This window comes from Nansenia antarctica (assembly GCF_963989245.1).
Source record: "Nansenia antarctica genome assembly, chromosome: 9".
In the NCBI taxonomy this organism is placed as follows: Eukaryota; Metazoa; Chordata; class Actinopteri; order Argentiniformes; family Microstomatidae; genus Nansenia; species Nansenia antarctica.
The window spans coordinates 32123319-32149550 of NC_137679.1; the positions used below are offsets into that span (position 1 = coordinate 32123319).

General features: G+C 43.7%; 1 protein-coding gene across 1 annotated transcript in view; it reads right to left on the reverse strand.

The window, feature by feature from the left end:
• LOC308165544 (RNA polymerase II elongation factor ELL-like) overlaps window positions 1-22474 on the reverse strand; it is a gene marked incomplete at both ends in the record, with an annotated part of 24934 nt that extends 2460 nt beyond the window's left edge. Inside the window, 8 exons of the mRNA XM_080539694.1 lie at window positions 642-1113; window positions 1314-1428; window positions 2210-2334; window positions 4671-4912; window positions 6963-7126; window positions 10060-10187; window positions 21293-21340; window positions 22337-22474. Coding sequence (XP_080395820.1) covers window positions 642-1113; window positions 1314-1428; window positions 2210-2334; window positions 4671-4912; window positions 6963-7126; window positions 10060-10187; window positions 21293-21340; window positions 22337-22474 — 1432 coding nt within the window. The remainder of the gene's footprint in view (window positions 1-641; window positions 1114-1313; window positions 1429-2209; window positions 2335-4670; window positions 4913-6962; window positions 7127-10059; window positions 10188-21292; window positions 21341-22336) is intronic.
• Between the last annotated feature and the right edge of the window lie 3758 nt (window positions 22475-26232).

Sequence of the window (26232 nt, forward strand, 5' to 3'; positions counted from 1 at the left end):
TTTTCATCTCCCTCCATTGTTCAGCCTACTCCTGATTTAATGTAAGCTCTGCTTGTGAGACCATTCTAATGTGTCATGTGACAGGTTGTTCAGCGCTCTCCATGACAAATAATTGAAATGTGTGTCCCATCCACTATGTCTTTGATGCAGACTCTCAGACCATCTGATTAATCCTTATTTATTTTAGTCAGGGACAGATATCCACTTTTCTTTTTTACTCTGGATTCATTTAAGTAGCATCTAGTCTTGATTTAAAATTAAACTAACTCAGAAAACAAATGTTACAGTATTGGGCCCCATATGTTGAGATCATGTAAACAACTTGAACCAGTAATTTCTCAACAAGCTGATAACAACTACTTGGATGAGTGCCCAGTGCCACACACAGTCGTGGACGCATGCCAGTCTTGGAGACAGTGTAGTATTCAAATTATAACAATCATAGTCTAGATATGCACTCAAATGTTATCTCAGGCTGGACATCCGCATAGAGCCAGAATAGGAATAATAGATTAAATTCATGCCTAAAAGAAATCTACTAGCACACCACTATGACTTTTGGTGAATGAGAGAACATTGAGAGGGAAAGGGTAGAAGTTTAAATCATAGGAGAAAACTGTAAAAGAAGAAAAAGCACTTACTGTTGAGTTTGTCTGGGTTTTGATTGAGATCAGGGCTGGTCTCCAACCACTCGCTGCTCTGGCTATCTTTTAATCGCTCCCTCTCCTTCTCTTTGTGCTTCTTGGATTTCTTCTTCCTGTGCTGGCTGCTAGCGACCTCTTGGTGAGTGCAGTCAGAGTCGTTCTGCGGTGGCTCTTGGTTGGTCAGTTTGGGGCCCTGCTCCACTCGTTCCAACATGTGAATATCAGAGGGGCTCTTCAGTTTGTGCATAGGGGGGAAGCCATTTTGGCTCTCTGAAACTTGGTTGCTTGTCCTTTGAAACTCAGTTTTTGTGTGTAAACTGGGGTTGAGAGGGGGGGGTATGTGTTGACCCCCTTTGCTATTCAATAGTCCATTTATGGGTGGTTGTGATTGTGAATGGAACCTCTGGTCCAAAAGCTTTTGTTTTTTCTGAGCCTGGTTGTCGGACGGGTCAGAAGGCACTGGGCGTTTCTGAGGCAGGAAGGGGAAAGATTAATCAGTCTTTATCTCACAATATGTTTACATTGCTATTAAATACTGTGAGAACAACTTATTAGCTTGTAAAGTGTTGAATACAGTTTTAATACGTAATATAATAATAAAATGAAGGGAAACTTCTACTATATTGCATAACATAATATGGAAAAATACATTGAATGTATGTGATTTACCACGGCTTGATTCTTGACTGAGCTGTGGTGCGAAGGAGAATCCCCTGAGGCCTTGTGGGTTGAAGAATTGGTCTGGAAACTCCGTGATTGGATACTGTTATGCAGCTGCAGCTTCCTGGAAAACAAGTGGAGGAAAAGGAATGTGTCAATTAAGGGCCCAGCGACATTAAAATCTTCTATAGTATCTCTGAAACATATGTGTAGGAAATGTACATGCAGAAGATCCAAGTGTGACACATTTACATGTTCACAGTAGGCTAGGTAGTATGTGTTTAGATTGCAGGGACTTTAAAGGGAGAATAGTAAAAGTAAGCATGTAAACACTACTGTCAGCCACTGTCTCTCTTAGCAGGTTCAGACAGGCATGTAACCATGTTCCCTCGTATTGAGTAACACCTGTGACTGGCTGAGTAGGGCTCAGAGATGGGGAGGGGGTGGCAGACAACAATGGTGCCAGATGCTCACCATTATCAAGAAACAATTACCACAAGTAATCTACAGTCTTCCTGTCCTGTCTTTCTAAAGAAATGCCAAACTACAATCACAAAGGGAAATATTACCCCACCCCCAACGATCGCAGTAAGCTGTCATTTATCAAGAGCAAACTAAAGCCATGGGTTGTTTTCCATACATCTGGGTGATTCAACCTCTCCAGTGACTCATCTATCATCAGGCTTTGAGGAAAGTGCTTCCTATTGACGCAGTAGAGTAGACTGTTGATGACATCACATACAGTCAGCGATACGAGACAATGCGTTACTTTGGTTCCACAAAGCATTAGGTAAAAGATATGTTTACAACTGTCATAAATCATAAAAGAAAGAAAATCAAGCTTTTCCCATTGGGTGGTTCTCTATTGATTGTGCACTGTACATACGATAGCCAGTATTACCAACCTGGCCAACAGCCTACTGATGAGCTGTTTCTCCTCTTCCACATAGCCCGGCCAATCCCTCTGTACATGCTTGTAGAACTCATCCTTCAACAGGAAGCTGTTGTCTTTAGGGTTCACTTTAGCCACCTGCAACACAAACAGCAGTCTTAGCTTTCAACCGTCCCCATCTCCTACTGCTGGGAAGAATGAAAATGCACTTTATTGAAACAGATGTGACAGTTACACACTAGACAGACATAATAATAATATATGCCATTTAGCTGACGCTTTTATCTAAAGTGACTTACATTACAGTGAGTGCATACATTTTTGATTCAGGCAGCAACTGGACACTGGATTTCCATGAAATATCTTTTTTTTTTCTCTTCTTTTTTTCCCCATGTTTTATTCCTCAAATAAAATCTGTGTACTGGAAGTCCCATCTAGAACTATTTCTATACATGCAGTACATTTCATAGCTTTGATAATCAAAATCAGAACTCTAATTAGTATTAATTCCACTGATGAATAATTCAAACATACCAGCATGTATAATACCAGGATAATTAGCCAGCCTTTTCAATTATTTATGGTTTTTGATAATGTTGTCTTCCAAAACAGACTGTCCAAAATCTTCCTTTAAGGAGTATCACAACATTGGTAACCATAGATGAATCCAACCGACTGTATCTCAGAATGTGTTACTGAAAGGCATCTCTTTTTGCTTGTTTCTCCTCCCATTTTAAAAGGCTCTATCCAGAGAAGTCTCTAGTTTCTAGCTTTCTCCCGTGGATACTCCCTAATATAGTTTCCTCTATAATCTACCCAGACAGTCTCTCTCTCTCAGTCTCTCAGTCTTTCTCTCTCTCTCTCTCTCTCTCTCTCTCTCTCTCTCTCTCTCTCTCTCTCTCTCTCTCTCTCTCTCTCTCTCTCTCTCTCTCTCTCTCTCTCTCTCTCTCTCTCTCTCTCTCTCTCTCTCTCTCTCTCTCTCTCTCTCTCTCTCTCTCTCTCTCTCTCTCTCTCTCTCTCTCTCTCTGGACATCCATCTTTCAGAGCTGTGCTGCCAGAGGCAGGGCTGGCCCACCCCACAGCAAACACAATCTCCTCAGAGGAGATAATTACAGCCCCAACCTAATTACACACACACACACACACACACACACACACACACACACACACACACACACACACACAATTTAGACTGGAGGGACGACTCACAAAAAACACAGGAAAACTACATATTGTAAACCTACCTAATTAGATCACCATTTGGGCTAAAAGTATAAATATATCTTGTAAATGTTTTGTGCACAGTAAAATGGATAATCTTTCATCTGATAGACAAATACTTAAATGACAACATTTAAAAGACCATGGGCCCTATTATGCACTTCTTAACTTGCCGTCTTAAGTGTTAATTAAGACGCACCGCCAGGTTAAGACCTACCGCCACCCTTATTATGCGCTTCATACGCGCTACTGCTATTATGCAGGTGTCGATAGGCGCCCACACATAAGACGTAAAACTCCCGTGCATATATTGCTCAATGTGGGAGTGTTCATATGTTAATGAAGTGCACTAGGCGCCCCTGCTATTATGCGATCTGACTTTGCTCCTATCGTTCTTAAGTTTAGACTTCATGCAAGTTTTGAAACACGAGCGCGCCTACGCGGTTTGCGCATGCATGTGGGCACACATGAACACGCACGTGGCTCCACGGCAAGACGTCAATTACGGTCACAGTATAAATGCTTTATTTCAGAAGGGAGAGGCAGAGAAGCGCGCTGACCTCCTTCTCAGGACTTCCATAATAGCATAGCGCTAATGACTCAACGCAGCCGGTTCTTAAAGGGAATGGCACCTGGCACGCTGATTGGGTTGATTGAGAAGACGCCCAAAACACACCCATGACTAATTTCTTTGCTTAGCGCCAGGTTTTAGGCGCCCACTACAGCACGCATAATAGCAAAGTGGCCTTGACCACGCCTCCACGTTTTAAGTTTAGATCTACCGCCTCGTCTTATTGATGAAGTGCATAATAGGGCCCCATGTCTCTTGAAGAAGGTGGATCTAAAAGTTCATCAATATGCTATGATGTGGTATATTCCGACCTTATCCCTTACTCAAAGTTGTTTTAATAAAGATTTTGGAGCTTGACAGGGAAGTAAAGTGCCACTGCAAAGCATCAATAAATAAAGCCTGTAGCTCTACCCCTAATCCCGGCTCAATAGTCAACGTTATCCTCTGCATTGCTTGTGTGTGTGTGTGTGTGTGTGTGTGTGTGTGTGCGTGTGCGTGTGCGTGTGCGTGTGCGTGTGTGTGTGTGTGTGTGTGTGCGTGTGCGTGTGCGTGTGTGTGTGTGTGTGTGCGTGTGCGTGTGTGTGCGCATGTTTTTGTGCCTGAGTGCACGCGTGTTTGTGCACGTGTGTGTATGTGCGTCCGTTAGAGCATGTGTGTGTGTCTGTGTGTGTCAGCATTGTACCTCCTCCAGTACAGCACCCAGCTCGGCCTTGTCCTTGGGGCTGGCCCTGTCTCTCTCCAGCCACAGCAGCAACTCCGGTCTCCTGTAGGGTTTGAGAGCCAGCAGGTGGATGATGCGCTCCCTCAGGGGCCTCTGGGTGACCAGGCCCAGCTGGCTGTTCCTCTTGTTGTTGGGCGAGTGCTTGTGGAGGCTGTCTGAGGCGGACAGGGGGGTCGGCTTCTTCTGGAACTTGACACATTTGCCTGGAAACACAGGTGACAGAGGCAAAACATATTTAGTCTAAGGCACCAATGATGGGAAGTGACTGGTTTGTGAAGAGTAGGATATGAAATCCCGTCGTGATGAAAAGGTGGGGGAGGGTGAGATGAAAGGAGACTACATCCACTCTTCATATTTAATGTCAGTATCAATGATAGGTCTTTGCAACTTTGTAATTAGTAACCAACAAAACCACTTTAAAAAACACTATAACTACACCGCTTTTTAAAAAAATCAAGAAAAGTTTATTTTCCAGCTGAAAATAAAGTAAAAGTGAGACTGTATACACCTGCCCAAATTACACCATTTTCATTTCCCCTGAGTGAAGATTGTTCATTCATCTGTTACAGAGCTGAACAGCAACCGGCAGGTCAGGACAGAACTTGCAGATACCTCTTTATTCTAATCTCATTCCAGGTTAATCTCTGCTTTGAGGGTCAGCACAGGGCACAGACCCTGGCCAGCACAGCTACAGCTGCCCTTCCCCCTGCTGGGAGGAGATTGTGAACATACTATAAACCAAGTGCACACACACACACACACACACACACGTACATACTGTACACGCACACACACGTACACACACGCTCACAATAAAAATCGAAGTCTCAATAAGTCTCATCATTCCTTTAATTCCATCCAGTAGGCTACCTTAAGAGGAAAGACTAATTCACCAGAAAAACTAATAAGATGTTATCATTCTGTTATCACATACAGGTGCCTCTCAAAAAAGTTGAATATCGTGGCAAAGTTAATTATTTTCCGTAATTTAATTCAAAAAGTGAAACCTTTCATATATTCTAGATTCATTACACATAAAGCCTTTTTTGTTTGAATGATTACGGCTTACACAGATTCTTTCGGTTTTTTTTTTAGGATTATAAATTATAAATCCTTTTTTTGATGGTAATATTCTAATATTTTGAGATACTGGATTTTTGATTTTCATGAGCTGTAAGCCGTAATCATCAACATTAAAACAAAAAAGGCTTGAAATATTTCACTTTATGTATGAATATATGAAAGTTTCACTTTTTGAATTAGATTACGGAAAATAATAAATAATAAACATTTCCACAATATTCTAATTTGAGATGCACCTGTATGCTCAAAATTAATAAATCTGTCCCCCAGAAAAACATATTATCAAAGCGGTTTTTAACCCATAAACTATGTAATCAAATCAATCACTGTACAGTACGTGCGGTATCATGAGTCTTTACATGTCTGGTAATGGTTGTTGGCTACATCGAGGACCTCCTAGGGCAGAAGTAAAAGCGTACTGATGCAATTTGAGCAGTCCTTATGGGCACATCAGTTACAGACATACTGTCATCATCCACACACCACCAGACCTGGTGTTACACAACACAGAGAGTAAAACCAGCCAGAACCCCTGGAGGCAAGAGGCCTCGTAAAGCTCACAGCACGCCAAGACGACGAGAATACAGTACGCCAAGAAATAATTTATTGGCTTATTTCATAGCTAGAGAATAAAGAGGCCAAAGCAAACGCTTTGGGAAAATAAAGAGACCAACGACAGAATGCGAGGGTGTTTGTTGTACACAGTTAAGAACAGAAAAGATGATAAAATAACTATTTGGTAAATAACGATAAATAACTATTTGGGAAAATAAAGAGACCAACGATAGAATGCGATGGTGTTTGTTGTACACAGTTAAGAACAGAAGGACGATAAATAACTATTTGGTACGCTTCTATGAGTCGTTTTCACAATACCACTAGTAGAGTGACAAATTGAAGCAACTGTAACATATGCTGGAGGTTCACTCACACTTGTCCACATGTCGATAAGATGCTTAATGACATTGTGTAATATAACCATTAATCCAATGTTCTAACCATGACATGTGATCTAATGTACAGTACAGGATTCTAGGCATGACTCAGATTAACTGATGCATTACACAATTGGCTGTAGCATGTTACACCCCTAAACACAAAACACTAAAACCTCTATATTGTGTACATGAACAATACACATTTGGTGTAGGTAGAGCCTCAGAGCCTTACTTGGATGCGTGGCCCCCGGCTTGATCTCGATGGCCGAGCGGCTGGAGATGTCCTTCTCCACCTGGGACATCCTCTCACGGGTCATCTGGTAGGAGTCATCAGTGGCACACACCGTGATCTTGTCCTGAATACTGCCCTGGCCCTCCAGCTGCTCCCTGCCCTCGCTGGGGGACAGAAAACAGGACAGGAGTTAGTCTGTTGGCTACAGCTAGTAGTTGTAGTAACTAGTACGTAATAGTAGTAGTAGTAGTAGTAGTAGTAGTAGTAGTAGTAGTAGTAGTAGTAGTAGTAGTAGTAGTAGTAGTAGTAGTAGTAGTAGTAGTAGTAGTAATAGTAGTAATAGTAATTTATTTCAGTCATAGAAAAAGACATATCAGTAAGACATTAAATGAAATAGAAAATACAACAGAAAATTACTGTAGGCAAATAGCTTATAGTGGCTACCCTTTTTTTGTCATATTTTAAAACAAAACTCTCAAAAAGAGCAAAACAAAAATCTCAGCCAGCCCAGACATGTGTGCCAACTGTATGTCCAGATATAGGGTGCGTTCGTAAATACGCTCTGAGAGCGCTGGAGTGCACCAGGGGTGCTCTCTGGTCTTTCTGACTGAAAAGATGGTTTGTCTGTGCATCTGAAGATTCCAATCACGGAGAAAGCCGTTGCAAAATGTTATGGTTGCGGCTTGATTGGTACTCTAGAGAGTATTATTCAACACACATCTACGTGTAACAAAACAGGAAAAAATTGTGTTTATACTGTAGCCTACATGGGATGTGGTCTAGTGGATAGTGAGTTGGACTGGTGATCATAAGGTTGTGAGTTCAAATCCCGCCTGAAACATCACCACTAGTGTGAATAAGGCACTTAGTCAGTTACTCCAGGGGGAATGTCCCTGTCATTCGTAATTGTAAAGCGCTTTGGTTAAAAAGTGTCAAAAATGTAATCAAAAAAGTATATAATAATAATATTTTTCTTAAAAGATGAAAATGGCAACGTTAGCAGTATCTACTGTCAACACCACTACAGTTAGTAACAGAAAGCTAGGTAACTGTAATGTTAACATGATAACGTCAAATGTTTCCCCGCCAGCGAAATGATGGTAATGTTATCGTTGGTGTCCGCCAAGTTTACAGTTAGTTTGTAAAGACTTTTAACTGACCGTTCGTAAATTAACTGGTTTCAGAGCGCTCTATGACGTTGAAACCAGAGCAATTTCGAGAGTGTATTTATGAACGCACCCATAGCCTAGCCTTTGCTATCTTCAGGTCAGAGGAAAGTCACTGGTCTGTATATATTGTAGCCTTCATGGTGATATAGTCACTCATATTATGACAGGATTGATGTAGCGTGTAGCCAACCCTAACACAATAACTAACGCTTAGGTTGTGGGTTCGTTTCCCGCCGGGACCATATACTGAAAAATGTATGCACTCACTGAGATGGAAGTCACATTGCATTAAAAAAAAAAAAAAAAACGCATAGGCGATGCTTTATTATTATTTTTTTTGATGCAAAGCCACTTACATCGCAGTGAGTGCATAAACCTTTCAGTATATGGTCCCGGCGGGAAACGAACCCACAACCTAAGCGTTAGTATAGGTATTAAAACAAAGGTTACAGAGGTGCTATCTTTCATTTCTGGATAAATAGTACCTTAAAATAGCCTATAATCAATTCATAATGTCAACAACATGCAGGAGGTGCATAGAGTAGAAGCTGTACCCAAGCTTGTAACAAGTCTTGCCATTATATTCCACAGGTAGTGAGATGTTGGATTATGCTTTTCTCAGAACTTCGTAATCCTCAAAAGGTGAACATTCTCTTAGAATCTGACCAATCTGTAAATCTGTAAACCAACAAATGTTAAAGGCGGTAGTGGATCGCCTGATGTTAGTCTTGACCAGATAATGTTTTTATCATGTTTTTCAATACTCTTTTACTCATTTACTGGTTTTACTGGTTTTACTGGTTTTACTGGTTTACTCGTTCTTTTGCACTGTGTTTGTTTTTAATCTGTTCTTTTGCACTGTGTTGTACAGCACTTTGAGCTGCATTCTTATTTATGTGTGCTGTATAAATAAAGATTATTATTATTATTATTATTATTATTATTGTTATTATTATATCAGAATACATCATATTCTCACTTTACCCTCTTCTCCATCTTATGCTCACGTTGCCACCACAGGGAATACAGAGAGCAGGGTCACTGTAGCCTCTGCTTAGAGTCACCCAACCACACTGGCCAGTGAAGCCCACTGTTGGCCTAGTGTTCACGGTGTTGCTCTTGGCTCCAGCTCCTGTCTACAACAAGCATCAGAGTCCAGACCACAGCTAGGCAGCTGGCACCGAGAGGCAACATCAGACTAAAGCCCTGTCTCTCTCCCCGCTCCACAAACAACCTCTCTCAGACTGGTAATGAGAGGGTCCTCCCCAAAACACAGGAAATTACAATAGCCTGCTGCTTGCCCTGATCCCATACACAATGGGGACTTCATGCATTCTCTCTCACTGCTGAAACTCTGTACTCCAGACAAAAATGTAGGTCCCAGGCAAAGAATTGGAATGACCAATTGCTGCCTTACCAAGGACACACAAGTCTCAAATAAGGTCCTTTTCCTGACATACTTTCCTTACTGGACCTGACCTGGAACAACATCAGGCCCTATTTGTAGGCTAAAACTAGGACCCAGAGCATGTCATTATCAGGTCATGCGGTCAGGAAGCGTTAACGCATTATACAAACATTATAGCCTATTTAAGGCCCTGTGCATAGGCTATAATGTAAATCCTCTAACCTCAGTGCTCTCTGCAATGCACCATTTCAGTGTACTGCACGAAGCACCAATCCATTAAACATTTTTACCATTTAACAGACAGTTTTATCCATAGTGACTTACATTTAGAGATTACAGGGAAAGTCTCCCTGGAGTAACTTGGGGCTAAGTGCCCTAACTCAAGGACACACTACTGGTGGTATTCCCAGGTGGGACATGACCTTCTGATCACCAGTCCAACTCACTATCCACTAGGCCACACCTAACGCCCGGTTCCAGTCCCCAAAACCAGACTCAAAACAATGTGCTCCTTACTTACCTGGAGACATACTGGTGGACACAGTCGAAGCTGGCCTGGGGCTGGTCTTTGCTGTCTCGGGATAAGTAGAAGGAGAAGACACGTAGACCATCGGGGGACTCTGGCGAGGGGGCAGGGATTTTGACATACTGCAGGAAAGGAAACAAAACCAGCGGTCAGAGTCTGTCCTCACCTCCTAGAACCCTGTTATGGGTATGTAACCAGTTACAACACAGCGACAGTTTAATAGTCCTGAACGCAATAGGATGTGATGAGTGTCATCACACGTCTGATCGGGACGTGAAATTACAAGTGTGTATGCAGGTGTATGCAGAGAGTATGATTCTCAATGCACATTTAAAGAGAGGGACTATAAGACCGATCTTTTTAATATATATGTATAGGGCATTTCTGCTTTATTGGGATAGAGACAGTAGAGATTGACAGGAAGGATGGGTAAGAGAGGAGGAATGACATGCAGGATAGGTAGATGGCCGGAATCCCTCCAGGGGCCCTGTGATTACGTGACATGCGTCGTATTGTGCTACACCACCTAGACGCCACACATTTAACCATTTTGAACAAACTTGTAAGCCATTTGTATTAACTTGTCAAGGGTTGTCTTCATTGATGAACTTTATCTTGTGCCAGTTCTTTTGATCTGTATAACCGCCGACTCATCATTGGGAGGAAAAAAAAACATCAAGTCGGCAGAATATGAAGCCGACGTTCTAATGCCAACTGTATTGCAGCCAAGGGGTGGTGTGCACAAGTTCTAACAAGAAGACATGATTATCCTGAAGCCCATACATGCAAATGATGCTAACAATGGACAAGCCTTTGTTTTAAGACAGCTCTGGTGCATTATCGCTGTAAGGCCCTGAGAAAGAACAGGGCACTGAACTGTCCCCTCCTCTTTGTTTTCACAGCCTGGTGCATTTCAGCTCTCCCAAAGGAACACACACATACTGTACACACACACACACACACACACACACACACACACACACACACACACACACACACACACACAGCTCTTATGCCACTCTTCAGCGGTGCAACCTTAAATAAATCTCCCTGGGTAAATAGTGTTTTTAAGAGTCCTCTCTCCACCGTGGCGTCCCTGAGATCCCCTGGCAGGCTCACTGGAGCAGAGGAGAGCCAGGGCTGCAGCCTCCAGGGCTGACACACACTCACACACACACACACGCACACACACACACACACATGCACACACGCACACGCACACGCACACACACACACACACACACACACACACACATACACACACACACACACACACAAACACACACATACACACACACACACACACACACACACACACATACACACACACACACACACATACACACACACACATGCACACACACGCACACACATACACACACACATACGCACACACACACACGCACACACATACACACACACACATACGCACACACACACACACACACACACACACACACACACACACACACACGTACAGTACTCGTATCCACTCATTAGTCAGGCATACACATGCCTCCTCCACTTGATCTTTAGTTTTATAGCACTTGGAAGGCTCAAGTGTAGTCATGGGCTGCTTGACTTGCTTTACTCTAACAATAATAATAATAATAATAATACTCTCTGTCTCTCTACACAGACTGGTTCACAGGCCATTATAGGTCAGGGAACTACAGTGAATGAAATATGTCTCTGTATAACACTGACCACATAAAACAAACACGGCTACTGGTTGGTTCTTGGACAAGAACTACGGCTGCCCTCAGACCTCAAACTCACAACAACAGGTCTAAATATAACTGACGCTATTCCTCCCTGCCACATACTGGACTGCAGGGGAATGAGGAATGGTATCAAAGGGCTCTTTGCAATCCATGGAACGGAATACGGAACGCTATCAAACACACACACATTCCATTCCTAATTCCATTCCGTGCATTACAATGAGAACGTCCGACCTCCGCTTTTCTTCCTCCACCGGCCTCCGCCCCTGCATGCCGTACGTTAAAGCTGCTTTGCAGATAAGTTCCATCAGCCTGATGAAAGTGAACAGTCTGCAGTTCCTTGGTGAGGGGATAAGAGGAGAGTGAACACTCGGAAGCGGGGGTGAATAAATCCTGCAAGTCAGAAGTACCTGGGAGGCGTCTCTCCCACCACAGCGCTCATCAGTTACAGTCTAACCACTGAAAGAAGTTGCGTGGTCAGCAGCCCGCTACTCTGCAATCTCGTTCTCCACGGTGCAGATAGCCGTCGGCTGCCTCAAAGCAGGATGTCATAATGAGCCATTTCCCTTATTTTTTTCCTGCATCGTCTTAATGCCGGGTCCCTTCTCACTGTCTTCCTCAATCGTGACAGCAGCTGGTGAAAGAGGGAACAAGTCGGTAACCGATCAACTGTTCAGACTTTTATTCCGAAAATGTTCTATATATTTCAACGTTGTTGAAAATCAATGACACACTCGCTAGTCAAGCCTGAATATTGCAATGCAATGGATTCGGTGAGTAATCCCCACTACTACCTAGTTAGTGTAGAGTAGTGGGGATTACTCACCAAATCCAATGCATTGCAATATTTTGGCTTGACTAGCGACTAGCGTGTCATTGATTTTCAACAACGTTGAAATTTAGTTTAAAAAAAACTCTGAATAAAAGTCATAACATATTGATTGGTTGGCGACTTGCTCCCGGTTTCACCAGTTGCTGTCACAAGTGTAAAGGTTAAAGGTGCTGTCCAGGTCCTTCCTGGTCATGAAGGCTCCTTCACACAGCTTTTGTGTACTCTGATCACGGCACAGATCTCAGGCCTGCCTCTCAGCTGAGTGATGACAGGAGGAATAAAGGGCACTATTCTCTTATCAGCATGACACACATGTCGGGACATGCTGGCTTTCACTGGCGAAACCAACTGAAACAGTGTGCTGTGGTCTCTGCGCTAGATGTCTGATAACTCCCCGTGCTGATATGGCTGAACGTGAACACACAGGTGCTATCTGATACTGTGTGGTTTATGGTTTTTCAACATTTCTGGTTTGGGTTCTCTGTCGCCTTTGTTCCTGAGGCAGGCTAACAGACGTAGCAGGATTGTTTTTTCTCCACGTTTGTGCTTCTGTGTATGAATGTCATCAAGATGTTAGATTGATGACATCTGTTTAATTCAAGATTTTCCAGTTTTAGGTGATTGACTGTGTCAGAGAAAATTGTCTCAGATTATGCGAAGGTCACCATTAGAGACGTGTTATTACAACTGCCGCTATGATTAAAGAAAACATCATAAATTACAAATATGACCCCCAGCTATCTCCAATACCTTAACATCTGTCAAAGCACTCTCTCTCTCTCCAGATGATGCAATTTTGAATACGTTGTGAAACCGGAGGAACAGCTGCTACTTTTCACAGAAAGACTTCTTGTCTGCCTTCTATCAACTGAGGTTTTGGAATAAACACTACAAATGTAATGTCCTAGGCTAGAGGAACAAGACGTTTCGTGAGGGAAAGAAACAGTGTTTACCATCTCCACCACACCCAAGTTAGTCCAGTCATTTTAAGATTTGATGATGACTTTCTTATTTGTTTTGCATTCCACTTCTATCCCTAATGAAACACAAGTCAGCATGGAGAGACCAGTGCTTCTTCAGCAGACGCTGTGAGAACAGGGAGGCATGTGCTCAGTAAAAGGCCTCATTTGAAGAAAAGTGTCCTTGCTCTTTTACTGTAACCATGTACGGGAGCTAACAGTAAAATTTAAGACCAAACTTTAAACGCAGTCATAAAACTACAAAGAGTTCCTTCAAAACAACCTTAAAATCCTTTTCATGAAAAAGCATCAGGCTCAATAGGGAACGCTCTACTCATTCCAGCTTCACTCTATCTCAATAGGAAGCATAGCTTTCTGTTCAATCAAATGCAGCAGAAATTTAGCACAGCAATGTCTTACTAGGGCCAACCACACAAAACCTTAAACGCAACTACACAAAACATACTCTCATAGCCAGTGGGACCAGGTCACAACTGTTGAATGCTATGGAGGAGCATACACTTGGCTACTTTTAAGACTTGTGTAATGGTGTGATGGTGTTTTAGCAAACGTGTGAACCAGCAGCCCTGTCACCTGAAGGTTGTCTGTATTGGAGTGCCCTGCCTGAACTAATGCTATGCAGCACTAAATCATATAATACATACTATTATACATAGTAACACACATATTACTTGGAGAAATTCAAATGATGCTGTGAGAAGAATACTGATAAATAGCTCAAATAAGACTGGTGCATACACCAACATACTTGAATGCTTATACTGTATATACAGTATATATACAGTATATATATGTGTGTGTGTGTGTGTGTATATATATATATACACACACACACACACACACATATATATATATATATATATAAGTATTATTATTATGTTGATAAATGACAAAACAAGAGAGAGACATCAGGATTCATTGATCGATCGATCTAACAAAGAGAGTTTGCTCCACATCCTCACAGCTAACGGGGATACATAATTGATTGGGTCCTTGTTCATAGGATTGTACCGTAGGCAAAGGCAGGAGTCCAGCTGCTACAAATGCCCAGTCATGCAGCGCACCCATAAGCGCTCCCTGGCATTCAGCCAATGACAGCTCTTCCTCTGACCTCCGCAGGGAACCCCTGCTGAGAGCTCCACAAGCTCAGGCTCTCAGTCTCAGCCATCGGGCCCCACACCAAAGCCCACCACATTCTCCTGGGGCCTACACATGGCAGCTCCAACCAGAGAGGCTTTCACAAAGGACTTGGCACTTAAAGAATCAACTGACCATGAATAATGAAATATTTATGTGCTGGCTTTCAAGTCAAAATATTCAGGGAATCTGCAGGCTGCCTCTGATCTTTTTTATTTCAAAGAAAAGGGGTACAAATAAAACTGGGACTACCGTTAAACAGGCAGGATCCCTTCAGGTATGTACCAATACTAGTGTTAATGATTTTTCTGGCAACAAATCATAGGTCTACATGATAAGTTATAGGCCTGCACTTGGGAATGATTTCCAACAACAGTAATGCTCACTGACCTCCCCAGGCAAGGGGCATCTGTGGGCTGAGTTTGGGATGATTCGCCTCCTAGCCCCTCATTTAACCCAGACTATGGCCCCTCTTGCTCTCATCCACTCACTCCCCTCATCTAGCCTCTCTCTCTTTCTTCTCTCTCCCCCTCTCTCTCCGCTCCTCTCTCTATTTCTCCCTCCTTCCTGCTGTGCACATTTCACATTATCTGACTCAGGTGGGTCCAGACACCATGACCTTCCATGACCTTCCATGCAGCCCTTCCTCTTCGATCTTCATCACCAGATGTCACACGAGCACTGGGCCCTGGGTTTCTCTCCTTCTCTCTCTCTCCCTCTCTTTTTTCTCCCTGTCTCTCTGCTTATTTCTCTCCCTCTCGCCCTCGCTCCCTCCCTCCATCCCCTCCCCTCTCTGGGGGGGATTTCCATCTCAATGACAAACCCCATTCCTATCAACTGGATCACATGCAGTAGCCAATGGGACAGTAGAGCACCATAGTGCAATAAGACCCAGTGCAGTCAGTCAGTAAGAGACTCCTCCACGCTGCAGAAACAAAGACAGCATCGGGCATCCAGCCCATTCCCTTAGGCTTTCTGCATTATTTTGTAATTATGTTCGATATGAATTACTGTGAAAAACTGTGAAGACATTTCAAGACATGCAACCTCTCTTATATAAGGGGATCGTGGAAGTAGTATTGTAGATCTGGTGCGAAACTGCAGTTATGTGTCTTTAAATGTAAATGAAACCAGCATCTTCTCTCCTATAGGCTTAACGGGTGAGTTGTTACCCTGATGACCGGATGATGACCCTCTCTGGCGTTTTACCATCAGTTAAAGAGCCACGGGTAATCAATGGGTGTGGCGGTGACACATACACATGGCTGTACACACACCAGCAAACTATGCAATATTATTATGAAGAGGAAAGGGTAAGTGTTCAACGACAAGTCAGCTGAACAAAAACTGTGAGAGAATGCTGCCTGTATGAGGCTTATGTTTCCTGTTAGCCTTTGGTTGAATGTTGGGCCTGGGTGTAGATCTCAGGCAACCTATTGTTTCCACATCCTCACTAGCCTAAGTAATGGCCTCTGAAAACAGGCCTCGGAAAACAGGCTGTCTTTTGTTCCCGGCTCTCCGTCTCCAGAGTGGGATGCCATGCCACTGCTTCCCCTTTCTGTTAGATACGAATGAGTGAAACCTGCTAACAGGATGTCACTGTGGGTGCTAACACACACATGCACACACACACACACACACACACACACACACACACACACACACAGTGTGTGACACAGTGTGGGTGACAGTGTAATAACAATAATAATAATAATAATAATAGTCTGTCATCCTCCTTACAAAACCCAATGTGTGTCTGTGTGTGTGTGTGTGTGTGTGTGCATGTGTGTGTGTATGTATGTGTGTCTGTGTGTGTGTGTGTGTGTGTGTGTGTGTGTGTCTGTGTGCGTGTGTGTGTGTGTGTGTGTGTGTGTGTGTCTGTGTGTGTCTGTGTGTGTGTGTGTGTGTGTGTGTGGGTCCAGCATGTGCACAGAGAGGCAGCACTCCAGGTCCTCTCACTAGGGTGTCATCAGCATTACTGTCACTCACTAGGACGGGGGGGGTGGGCAGACTTCACTGACTACCAACCCTCCCTGCCAAACATCTTACCGTCAGGCACTGAGGCACAAAGCACATCAGGCTGTCACCTTCCTCATCCTACAGGGGAGGCTGGTGGAGGTAGACCAGCGGAGGACAGGCTCATTGTAATGCATGGAACGGAATGATGTGTGTTTGATTACCACTCCTCATTTCATTCATTCCATGCATTACAATAAGGCCTTTCTCCGACCCCTACCTCCACCAGCCTCCCCTGTCATCCTTAGACTAGACCAGCGGGTCCCCTCTCTACATCTCACATCTCCCCTAAACACAATGGGACCTCAGTCATCTCCCAAACCGGGGCCACCAAGTCGACAAACGCCGTTTAACATTAACACAATGGTCCGTCATCCTCCTTGCAAATGCATAGACAATAGACGATAGCGGCACAAAACACAATGTGTGTCTGTGTGTGTGTGTGTGTGTGCGTGTGTGTGTGCATGTGTGTGTGTGTGCGTGTGTGTGTGTGTGTGTGCGTGTGTGTGTGTCCCCGTGTGTGTGTGTGTGTGTATGTGTCTGTGTGTGCGTGTGTTTGTGTGCGTGTGTGTGTGTGTGTGCGTCTGTGTGTGTGTGCGTTTGTGTGTGTGTGTGTGTGTGTGTGTGTGCGTCTGTGTGTGTGTGCGTCTGTGTGTGTGCGTTTGTGTGTGTGTGTGTGTGTGTCTGCGCTCCACAGCGCCGCATCTCCTCAGAGCTGAGTTCCACGTGCCGGCTGGCACTGAGTGATTAATGTGCCTGCCCTGAGTGGGAGACAGTGCATGTAATCAAGCGTGGCTGTAATCACCTTCCATTCCTTTTCATTTGCAATTTCACTTCAGCGCGCGAGGCCGTGGCTGCTTGTTTCTTGTTCCAGTGCTGGGGTGAGATACAGGAGGAGGAGGAGGAGGAGGAGGGGTGGAAAGGATGGATGTTGTTTGGTACCTGTACTATAGCAAAGACAATAAAGACCATTCATTCATTCATTCATTCATTCATTCATTCATTCATTCATTCATTCATGGAGGGATAGAGGTAGGGTGGGTGAGGGATGAGGGAGGAGGGGGTGTTATGCCACAGAAGCATCTCTTGAGGTTTTGCCTCCTTATGCCAAGGACGATCTGTCGCTCTCCGACGCCCGAGGGCCAACCTGTCAACCTCAACAAATGGAGGGTCACTGTGCTCGACAACCCCCCCTATCCTCCGGGATGGGATCTTCCACTTCACAGAGAAGCAGGTTGATGATGCTTATGGACTGCACCATTACAAGCAATGGTTGGGTTGAAACAAAGGTCCTTTCATCTGTCATTAGCAGTGGTGGGGGTTTTCAACATGAGGGAATTAGGCAGACACGTTCCTGAGCAGACCAAGATGTATTCCATAGCTGAAAGCTGCTTAATGCACACAATGGACACGCTCCACACCACCATCACTGAAGCTACTTGGCTGATGGTTTTAAGGAAGTGGAAAGCTGTAACTTGTATGTGTTCTACGCATAATCCCTCAACAATTCCCCTTTTGTGCCGATAATGGCAGGTCCAAACTGATTAACTCACTTCCAGTAAAAAAAAAAAAAAAAAAAAAAAAAGACGTAGAGGGTTATTGGTGACGCACACGATGGCATACATGGCGTGAGTTCTACCTCAGATGGCTTGTGTGTTAAGACACCAAAAAAAAGAAAGAAAAAAAAGAAGGCTTGTGGCCAAAACACATCTGGAGGGAGAGGGTAGCGATCGCCCAGACACCAACAACGTGTCTGGCGATCTACGGAGGATGAGAAACATTCCGCTTGCATTCCTCCAATTGTTATTCAAATCAGAGGAGAATAGCAAACAATCATGGGCAGATCAGGGAGAGGGAGGCCTCCAGGGAGCTGAGCCGGAGCAACACGGAGGCAGACAGAGAGGGAAGGAGACGGGAGGCCTGCAGAGCAGCACGGAGGCAGACAGAGAGGGAAGGAGACGGGAGGCCTGCAGTGGCTCCACATTATCTCCAACCAGGCTAAAAGCCTCTTCTTGCACAATGAGCAGAGGGGCAGGACAGGATGCGGGAGGTGCGCCCACACATACGCAGACACACATGCAGACACACACGCAGACACACACACACACACTTGCACACACACGTATATGCAAGTGCACGCACACACACACAAACACACACGTATATGCAAGTGCACGCACGCACACACACACACACACACACACACACACACACACACACACATACACACACACACACACACACACACACGTATGCAAGTGCGCACAGACCCACACTCCCCCCCCCCCCCCACACACACACACACGTATGCAAGTGCAGATACACACACACACACACACACACACACACACAAACACACACACATGTATGCAAGTGCAGATTTGGAATTTGCTTTGGTCAGTTGATGTACATATAACAGTAAACAAAGTGCGAGAACAAAGACAGACAGAAGCATAAGTGACAACTAAATAATAGATATGTGAGAAAGTGCTACAAGAATAGTGCAATGTGACTGTTTGTGTCAGTGGGGTCCCCAGCCTCATTAAGGGGATGAGGCCAACTGCAGTCGGGAAGAAACTGTTTTTATGCTGTGCATACACACACACACACACACACACACACACACACACACACACACACACACACACACACACAGGCTCCAGGAGAAGCCTGCTGGGATGAACTCTGACCTGTTGACTCCCTCCTCTTGTTTAGGCAGGAGGCCCACTTTCCTGAATGCAAGTCAAGTGCCATGACTGTTAGTGACTCTGAGCATATCTGGCCTTGAGTAGATTCTCCCAGACCAACCCCACATCAAAAGGGAATGGACACTAAGCTGTTACATTCCTTGCTAACCTTCAGCTATCTGATATCAATCTGCTATTATTATATGACTTCTGGTTAGAATGATGATCCTGTATGAGTCAGATGGAAATGAAATAACGAGTGAAACACACACACACACACATGCACGCACGCACACGCACACGCACACACACACACACACACACGCACACACACACACACACACACACACACACACACACACACACAGACACACACACACCACACACACACACACACAGACACACACACACACACACACACACACCATCTATCACCTCCCCCCACAGTAAGGTTTAAACCAATCTCTTAACGACACCAGCGTCCTCATAAACTCTATACCACAGCCCTCTCTCCTGGGGGGAGCAACCATTCTCAAACAGCTCAATGCAATTAGAATGTGTAATAGGCAAAAGGTGCAATAATCCACAGAGATTCACCATTCCTGGATTTAACTGTGTGATTATCTGGTTATAGAGCTATGCAGATTATGCTACCTTCACAAGCTTAAGTATATTGCTGCCTCTTAGTAGCTACTAACACTGAGATGAGTCTGCCCTGAAGAGACCATTAACCTTTACAAAAACCTTACTGTTTCTTTCCCTACTATGACTCCTAAATGAACTCACACTGCTATGCTGGTGAAAATGACACGGCTCTCTCCCTCTCTCTCCCTACCCCCTTCCTCTCTCCCTCTCTCTCCCTACCCCCTTCCTCTCTCCCTCTCTCTCCCTACCCCCTTCCTCTCTCCCTCTCTCTCCCTGCCCCCTTCCTCTCTCCCTCTCTCTCTCCCTACCCCCTTCCTCTCTCCCTCTCTCTCTCTACCCCCTTCCTCTCTCCCTCTCTCTCCCTCACTCTCCCTGCCCCCTTCCTCTCTCCCTCTCCCTCCCTCCCTCTCTCTCCCTCCCTACCCCCTTCCTCTCTCCCTCTCTCTCCCTGCCCCCTTCCTCTCTCCCTCCCTACCCCCTTCCTCTCTCCCTCTCTCTCCCTGCCCCCTTCCTCTCTCCCTCTCTCTCCCTGCCCCCTTCCTCTCTCCCTCTCTCTCCCTGCCCCCTTCCTCTCTCCCTCTCTCTCCCTGCCCCCTTCCCCTCTCCCCTGTCTCAGTGGTGCTCAGTGAACAAAGCTTCCCCACAGCCACCAGCCTGACCTAGTAACCTGCATGGTTGGGATATGGGGGGAGGACATCAGGCTTCCCCACACACTGCGGCCTCCGAGCCCATGATACTGTAAAGCACCCTAAAGCTAAACGTTTTAAGAATCTCGAGCACACTTATCAATCCCATCTGTCAGGATCAAATGGAACGTCTCGATAAGAGCATGAGACTTGAATCTCAGTTGAAGTGCCTGAAAGCAAGCCACACAATTCGTCTGACACTGCTATTGTTGCACTTGATAGTATCTTATCTTAAGCCGCAGTACATCTAGTGAATACATCTCATAACATGCATGTCATGAATACTCCTTTAGTGTGTAAAAGCAGCTACTTTTCATTTTCTAATGGCATGATTTGGCACGAACAGTAGTAGCTAGGTTCCCTTTTTGACTGCCAATGGCGCCTGGCCCGAGCAGAGATTACTTTTCTTGCGATGACTGGATGGATGATTCACTTACTTAGACAAATGTAAGTCGCTTTGGATAAAGGCGTCTGCTAATTGCCAAAAATGTAAATGTAAAATGAACAGTTGACATCTTACCCCTTGGTTCCCCTTAAAGCAGATAGCTGGTTGATTTGGTAAGGATCCCTAGAGAGAGGGGGGAGGACAACTGTTACCATACACTCCTGGATATAGGTGACATTGACATGGTTAACAGTCTGTGTGGACGTCATGTGGATATAAAATACCTAACTTCCTTATTCCCTATTCTCTTGTCTAATGTGATTGACATCTGGGCATGACTAGACGAGATTCATGCATTCAGTCCCATTATAAATAAAGTACTTTGAAATGGCTAATGAAGTCTTCACAAACCCTTTGTAATGCCTAAAGCTGCTTTACAGACCATGTATAGTGGAAGGCATGTTGTGTAGCCTACAGGCTGGTAAAGGGTTATGCCAAATTTGGAAAATTAAACAAAGTGCAAGTTATACCACCCATTTGGAAAGAAATCACACATTAGTCTATGTACTATTACATTGCTTAGGAGATTTGTGAAACATAGGCATTGTAAAGGGTTAATTAATGGTTTTATTTAATTTAATTTCAGATATTAATTTAATTTAATTTAAAGTGGAATTTTGCCCATTTCTGGCCATATAACGCCCACGTCCAAAAAACTTTACATAATTTTGCCTCAAAACACTTAAAAGGTTATTGACAAATCTTCCCGATCTCACATTAACATTCACAATAACCTAATATGAAACTGTTAACAAATACACCGGTTTATTTTAGCGGATAGCTTACCGCCGAATGACTGGTCTAGAAACTGGAATCTAAACACTGTTTTTATTGGCAAAAACAGCTGATTAGACATTCCGCAATGACACTGGTTGAGTTCTGATACGCGTCTGTATGGATTTGCGTAGATTGAGGTTAAACAACTTCTTCCAATTTTATGAATCTGTCTGTAATCTGGTGTGAAATAAATTATATGTTTTACTGACTGAAGTATAAACCTCACATAGCAGAGCGCAACAACATATCCGAAATAGAAGGCAATTCACATAGGGTACAGATTACAGAAACAGCCTTTGGCAAGTAAAAATACATTGTAATATTATACAAACTATAAGTTACCTTAATATTCTGGTAGGCTTCCAATGCTTTGATAGCTGAATCGGTGAGTTTGACGTGGTAAAGTGTCTTGTTTGGAGTGGTTTTATTAATTTTACCGCAGGAGAGTCCATAGCGGTGCTCCTGTTTCAGCGCTGCCATCGCTGGAGTCTGGGAATGAACTGCTTTGAGTTCAAGACATTCATTCAAACGTCACATAGGCGGAGTTTCGTGTGACAACGGCTTTGACAAAAGATTGTGCATATCGTCTGTGCATTAATTCTACACAAAACGAGCCGAGGATTTCACAACATGCAGTTACTTTATTGATTATTGAAAGGATTACTATAGCCTACGGAGGTGGATAGGGCAAGCATTAACATATGCAAACAGATAACTCATAACTTAATCACATTAGATCAGGATAGTGCTTCATATAATGAACTCTGTTGATGTATATTTTTTATTCAAGTGCTTCATGTGATAACAACCTAACAGTGTCATGAACTGACCCTTTCAATGATGTGGATGTGAACTATTTGAGTAGCATTCTATTTGCACAATTAAAGTATTTAATATTTCCTCCAGAACTGCCTCTACTGTAATGTAATGTAGGCCTTTAGTAAAAAGTAGCACCAAGGTGATTTATTCAACCTGAGCTCTGACCTCGAGACTTCCTGCCAATATTTCTGTAGAGGAAGCTGTTGAAAGAACCCATTCAAAGTCCTGTGGCAAGAACCAGAGATTAAATAAATTCCATAATACACTCAGTTTGGAATATTCACATTCAATCATACTCTCAACATGCTCAGTTTTTGCCCTTAACATGATATATAGTATATATTGTGCAGTGGCTTCGGAAAGTATTCAGACTTCTTAACTTATTCCATATTTTGATATAGACTCAATTTAAAATAAAATGTATTTGTTTTGCAATACCCATAATAACAACGCAAACACACATTTTTATAATTATAGTTGATAGTTCATAAAGGTGATAAATATACAGTTACTGAAATAATGATTGTTATAATATACTGTATTTGGCCTTGCTTTGTGGTTAGATATTTAAAGAGAGGTTTTGCAAATACAGTATTATGAAGGGGGTATTTGCATTTTTCTTGATATACTGTGTGAACGGCCTGCTTACAAAAATACCAAGAGCCATCGATTTATTGAGATGCAGTTATTAAATTAAGTGTTAACCTCGTTAAAGGTTGTTAGAACTGCAGAGTCACTACCCATCTTCCGTCGTAGACTGAAGACCCATCTCTTCAGGTTACACCTTAACTGCTCCTCCTGAGACATCTACTGCCCCCAAGCACTGCGTCTCCTGAAGACACCCGCTTTTCCCCTCTACTGTGTCCCCTAACAATGTCTGTTTTCCCCCCTTGTACAGTTTCTCTGTTTCTCCAGTGTCTAAAGAAAAGGTTACGTTAGGTTTAGAAGAGGGTGATAGAAGAAGGTTTTTTCCTTCTATCAATGGCCCCGGGCCTGAGCTGGATTACTCTTCCTGCTACGACTGGTGGATTGATGATTCACTTGCTTAGTCAAATGTATTGATTGTAAGTCGCTTTGGAATAAGGCGTCTACTAAATGCCAAAAATGTAAAATGTAAAATGTAACGGTGCTGCACACCGACTGTACCTTAGGTGCAGGAGACGGAGAGTAAACATTTTCTTGGAGTTTCCTCACACTCAGGATCAATGCAAAATTCACATTTATTGGGCTAAGAGCTTTCAATATATTCTGATGAAGGTCTTGCGACTGAAAGCTTAGGTCAATAAATCAAAATCTTGCATTGATCCTTGAGTGTGCGGAGACTTCAAAGTTAAATTAAAATACACTACCTCACGAGCCCATGTTATTGAGAAGGAATAGCCATTGATGACAGGTACAGAATGTGGGTTAGTTTGCTTAAGACCTATCCTATAGTATAGATTAAGAGGCTTTATTCTTCATTCATTGGACAGTCCTCATGGTCCTCTGGGAAGTATGTCAGTCAAGAGGGGCATTATCTATATACATATAGGGTCATATACTGTATACATATAGGTAATTTAGTAGAGACTTTTATCCAAAGCGACTTAGTGTAGAGTGCAGTGAGTGCATACATATGTTGTATGTATGGTCCTAGTGGGAAGCGAACCCAAAACCTTAGCATTGCCAGCTCCATGCTCTACCAACTGAATCAAACAGGTTCACATCAACTAACAGAAGGGAATTCAAGTGAAGGTGGAGCTTCTCTGAGCAGATGAGTCTGTAGTAAGTAAGCCTATTTAGTTAGATTACTGAGCCACTCTCACACTGAAAGTCCTGCATGGGGGTTGTCGTGACTCAGAGATAATTGTAGAGAGGGAACAGGTGGTCTTGAGTCTTAACATGGTATATTTCACAAACACTATTCGGAGCATTTTATGGCCCTCATCTTCTCTTGCATGTCCAGATGCATTTTTTTCTCTATTAAAAATACCAGCCAACACAACAGACCGCCCAAGTAATAAAGTTCCCTTATCTCCATGCTGTAGTCCTTTGTAGCAGCGAGCATAGACACACCTGCACCAACTAGCCCTGCTTTTCTCCTATAAGTACACAGGCGTCCAGCAGCCTGAGCGTCTGAGTTCCTGTCTAAAGACCAGGCAGCAGAAGAAGATTAGCCCCTTTCACTCCTGTGATCCACCTGCCTGCTCCCCTCGTCGTCTCTGGAGGACCATCTGCTGCTGGGGGAAGTTGGGAAAGCAGTTTGACCCCAGGGGCCAGGCGTGCTGCTCAGCGCCTGAGGTCATGCTCCCTCCCTCCCGTACCAGCACACCTGCAACAAGTGCTGCTTCAGGATGGACAGGGCTGTGGATTAGACGGAAGACTTGTTATAACAAAGGTAGGGTGAAATATCATAAGGAATGTTCCTCAACTTTTGCAACTTACTTACATGACATGGGTGGTAACAAGTGCAATGTATGTTTTGTCTATATGTGGAGTGTGTAATGTAGGGTACAGTGTTTATTGTGTATACAGCAGTAGTGCTGTGTGTCAAAGACCAGTTTCTCCTCAGGTACATTCCTTCCCTAACCTTCCATAGTCTTTATGGAGCATAGGCCATTGACGACTCTTCTACATTTACATTGACATTTTTGGCATTTAACAGAGGTCTTTATCCAAAGCGACTTACAACAAATATATTTAAGTGAATCATCTATCCATCATCGTCATCGTAAGAAAAAGTAATCGATGCTATGACCAGGGGCCACTGGCAGTTACCATGCTCAAAGAAATCTCCATCACACTAAACTTTTGCTACAGTCCTGTATAATCAATGAACCAGAGCCACAGACCAGATGCCGTGCTGTGACGCAGGTGTAAGTGATCCAATTCAACAGTATCTGGATATTCCCTCAAGGCAGCACAACAGATTCAAACACTTTTGGCATAATAGTGTGGGGTTATCAAAGGGCTGTTCTTTATTTATTTTTTTCTTATTCTTTTTTGTTGTTGTTGTTGTTGTTGTTATGTAACCTGAGCCAGTCTCTGGAGAAGAGCTCTGTGTTGTTATAGCTGGAAGGGATAGTGGAACTGGCAGGGTGAGAATATTCACTTTTGAGGTTTGAGAAGGTATCAGGTTTAGAGACTAACGCCTACTGTCACATGTACAACATGTGGACAGAGAGCTGGCAAGCAGAGACAAACACGTGTGCTATCAACCACATAGAAAAACAGGAATAACATTTTTTTTAGGTGAAATAATAACATGCACTGAGGTGGGGGAAGAGGGTGTTGAGTCTGAGTGTGGCTAGACCATTACTGTATCAACCAGGAGAGGCTGCTGGAGGTAGATCTCATGGATTTGGACATGAAGGACGGGCTCATTGTAGCGGCATGGTATGCAATGGGGAATGGGAACAAACACGGGATTGACACCATTC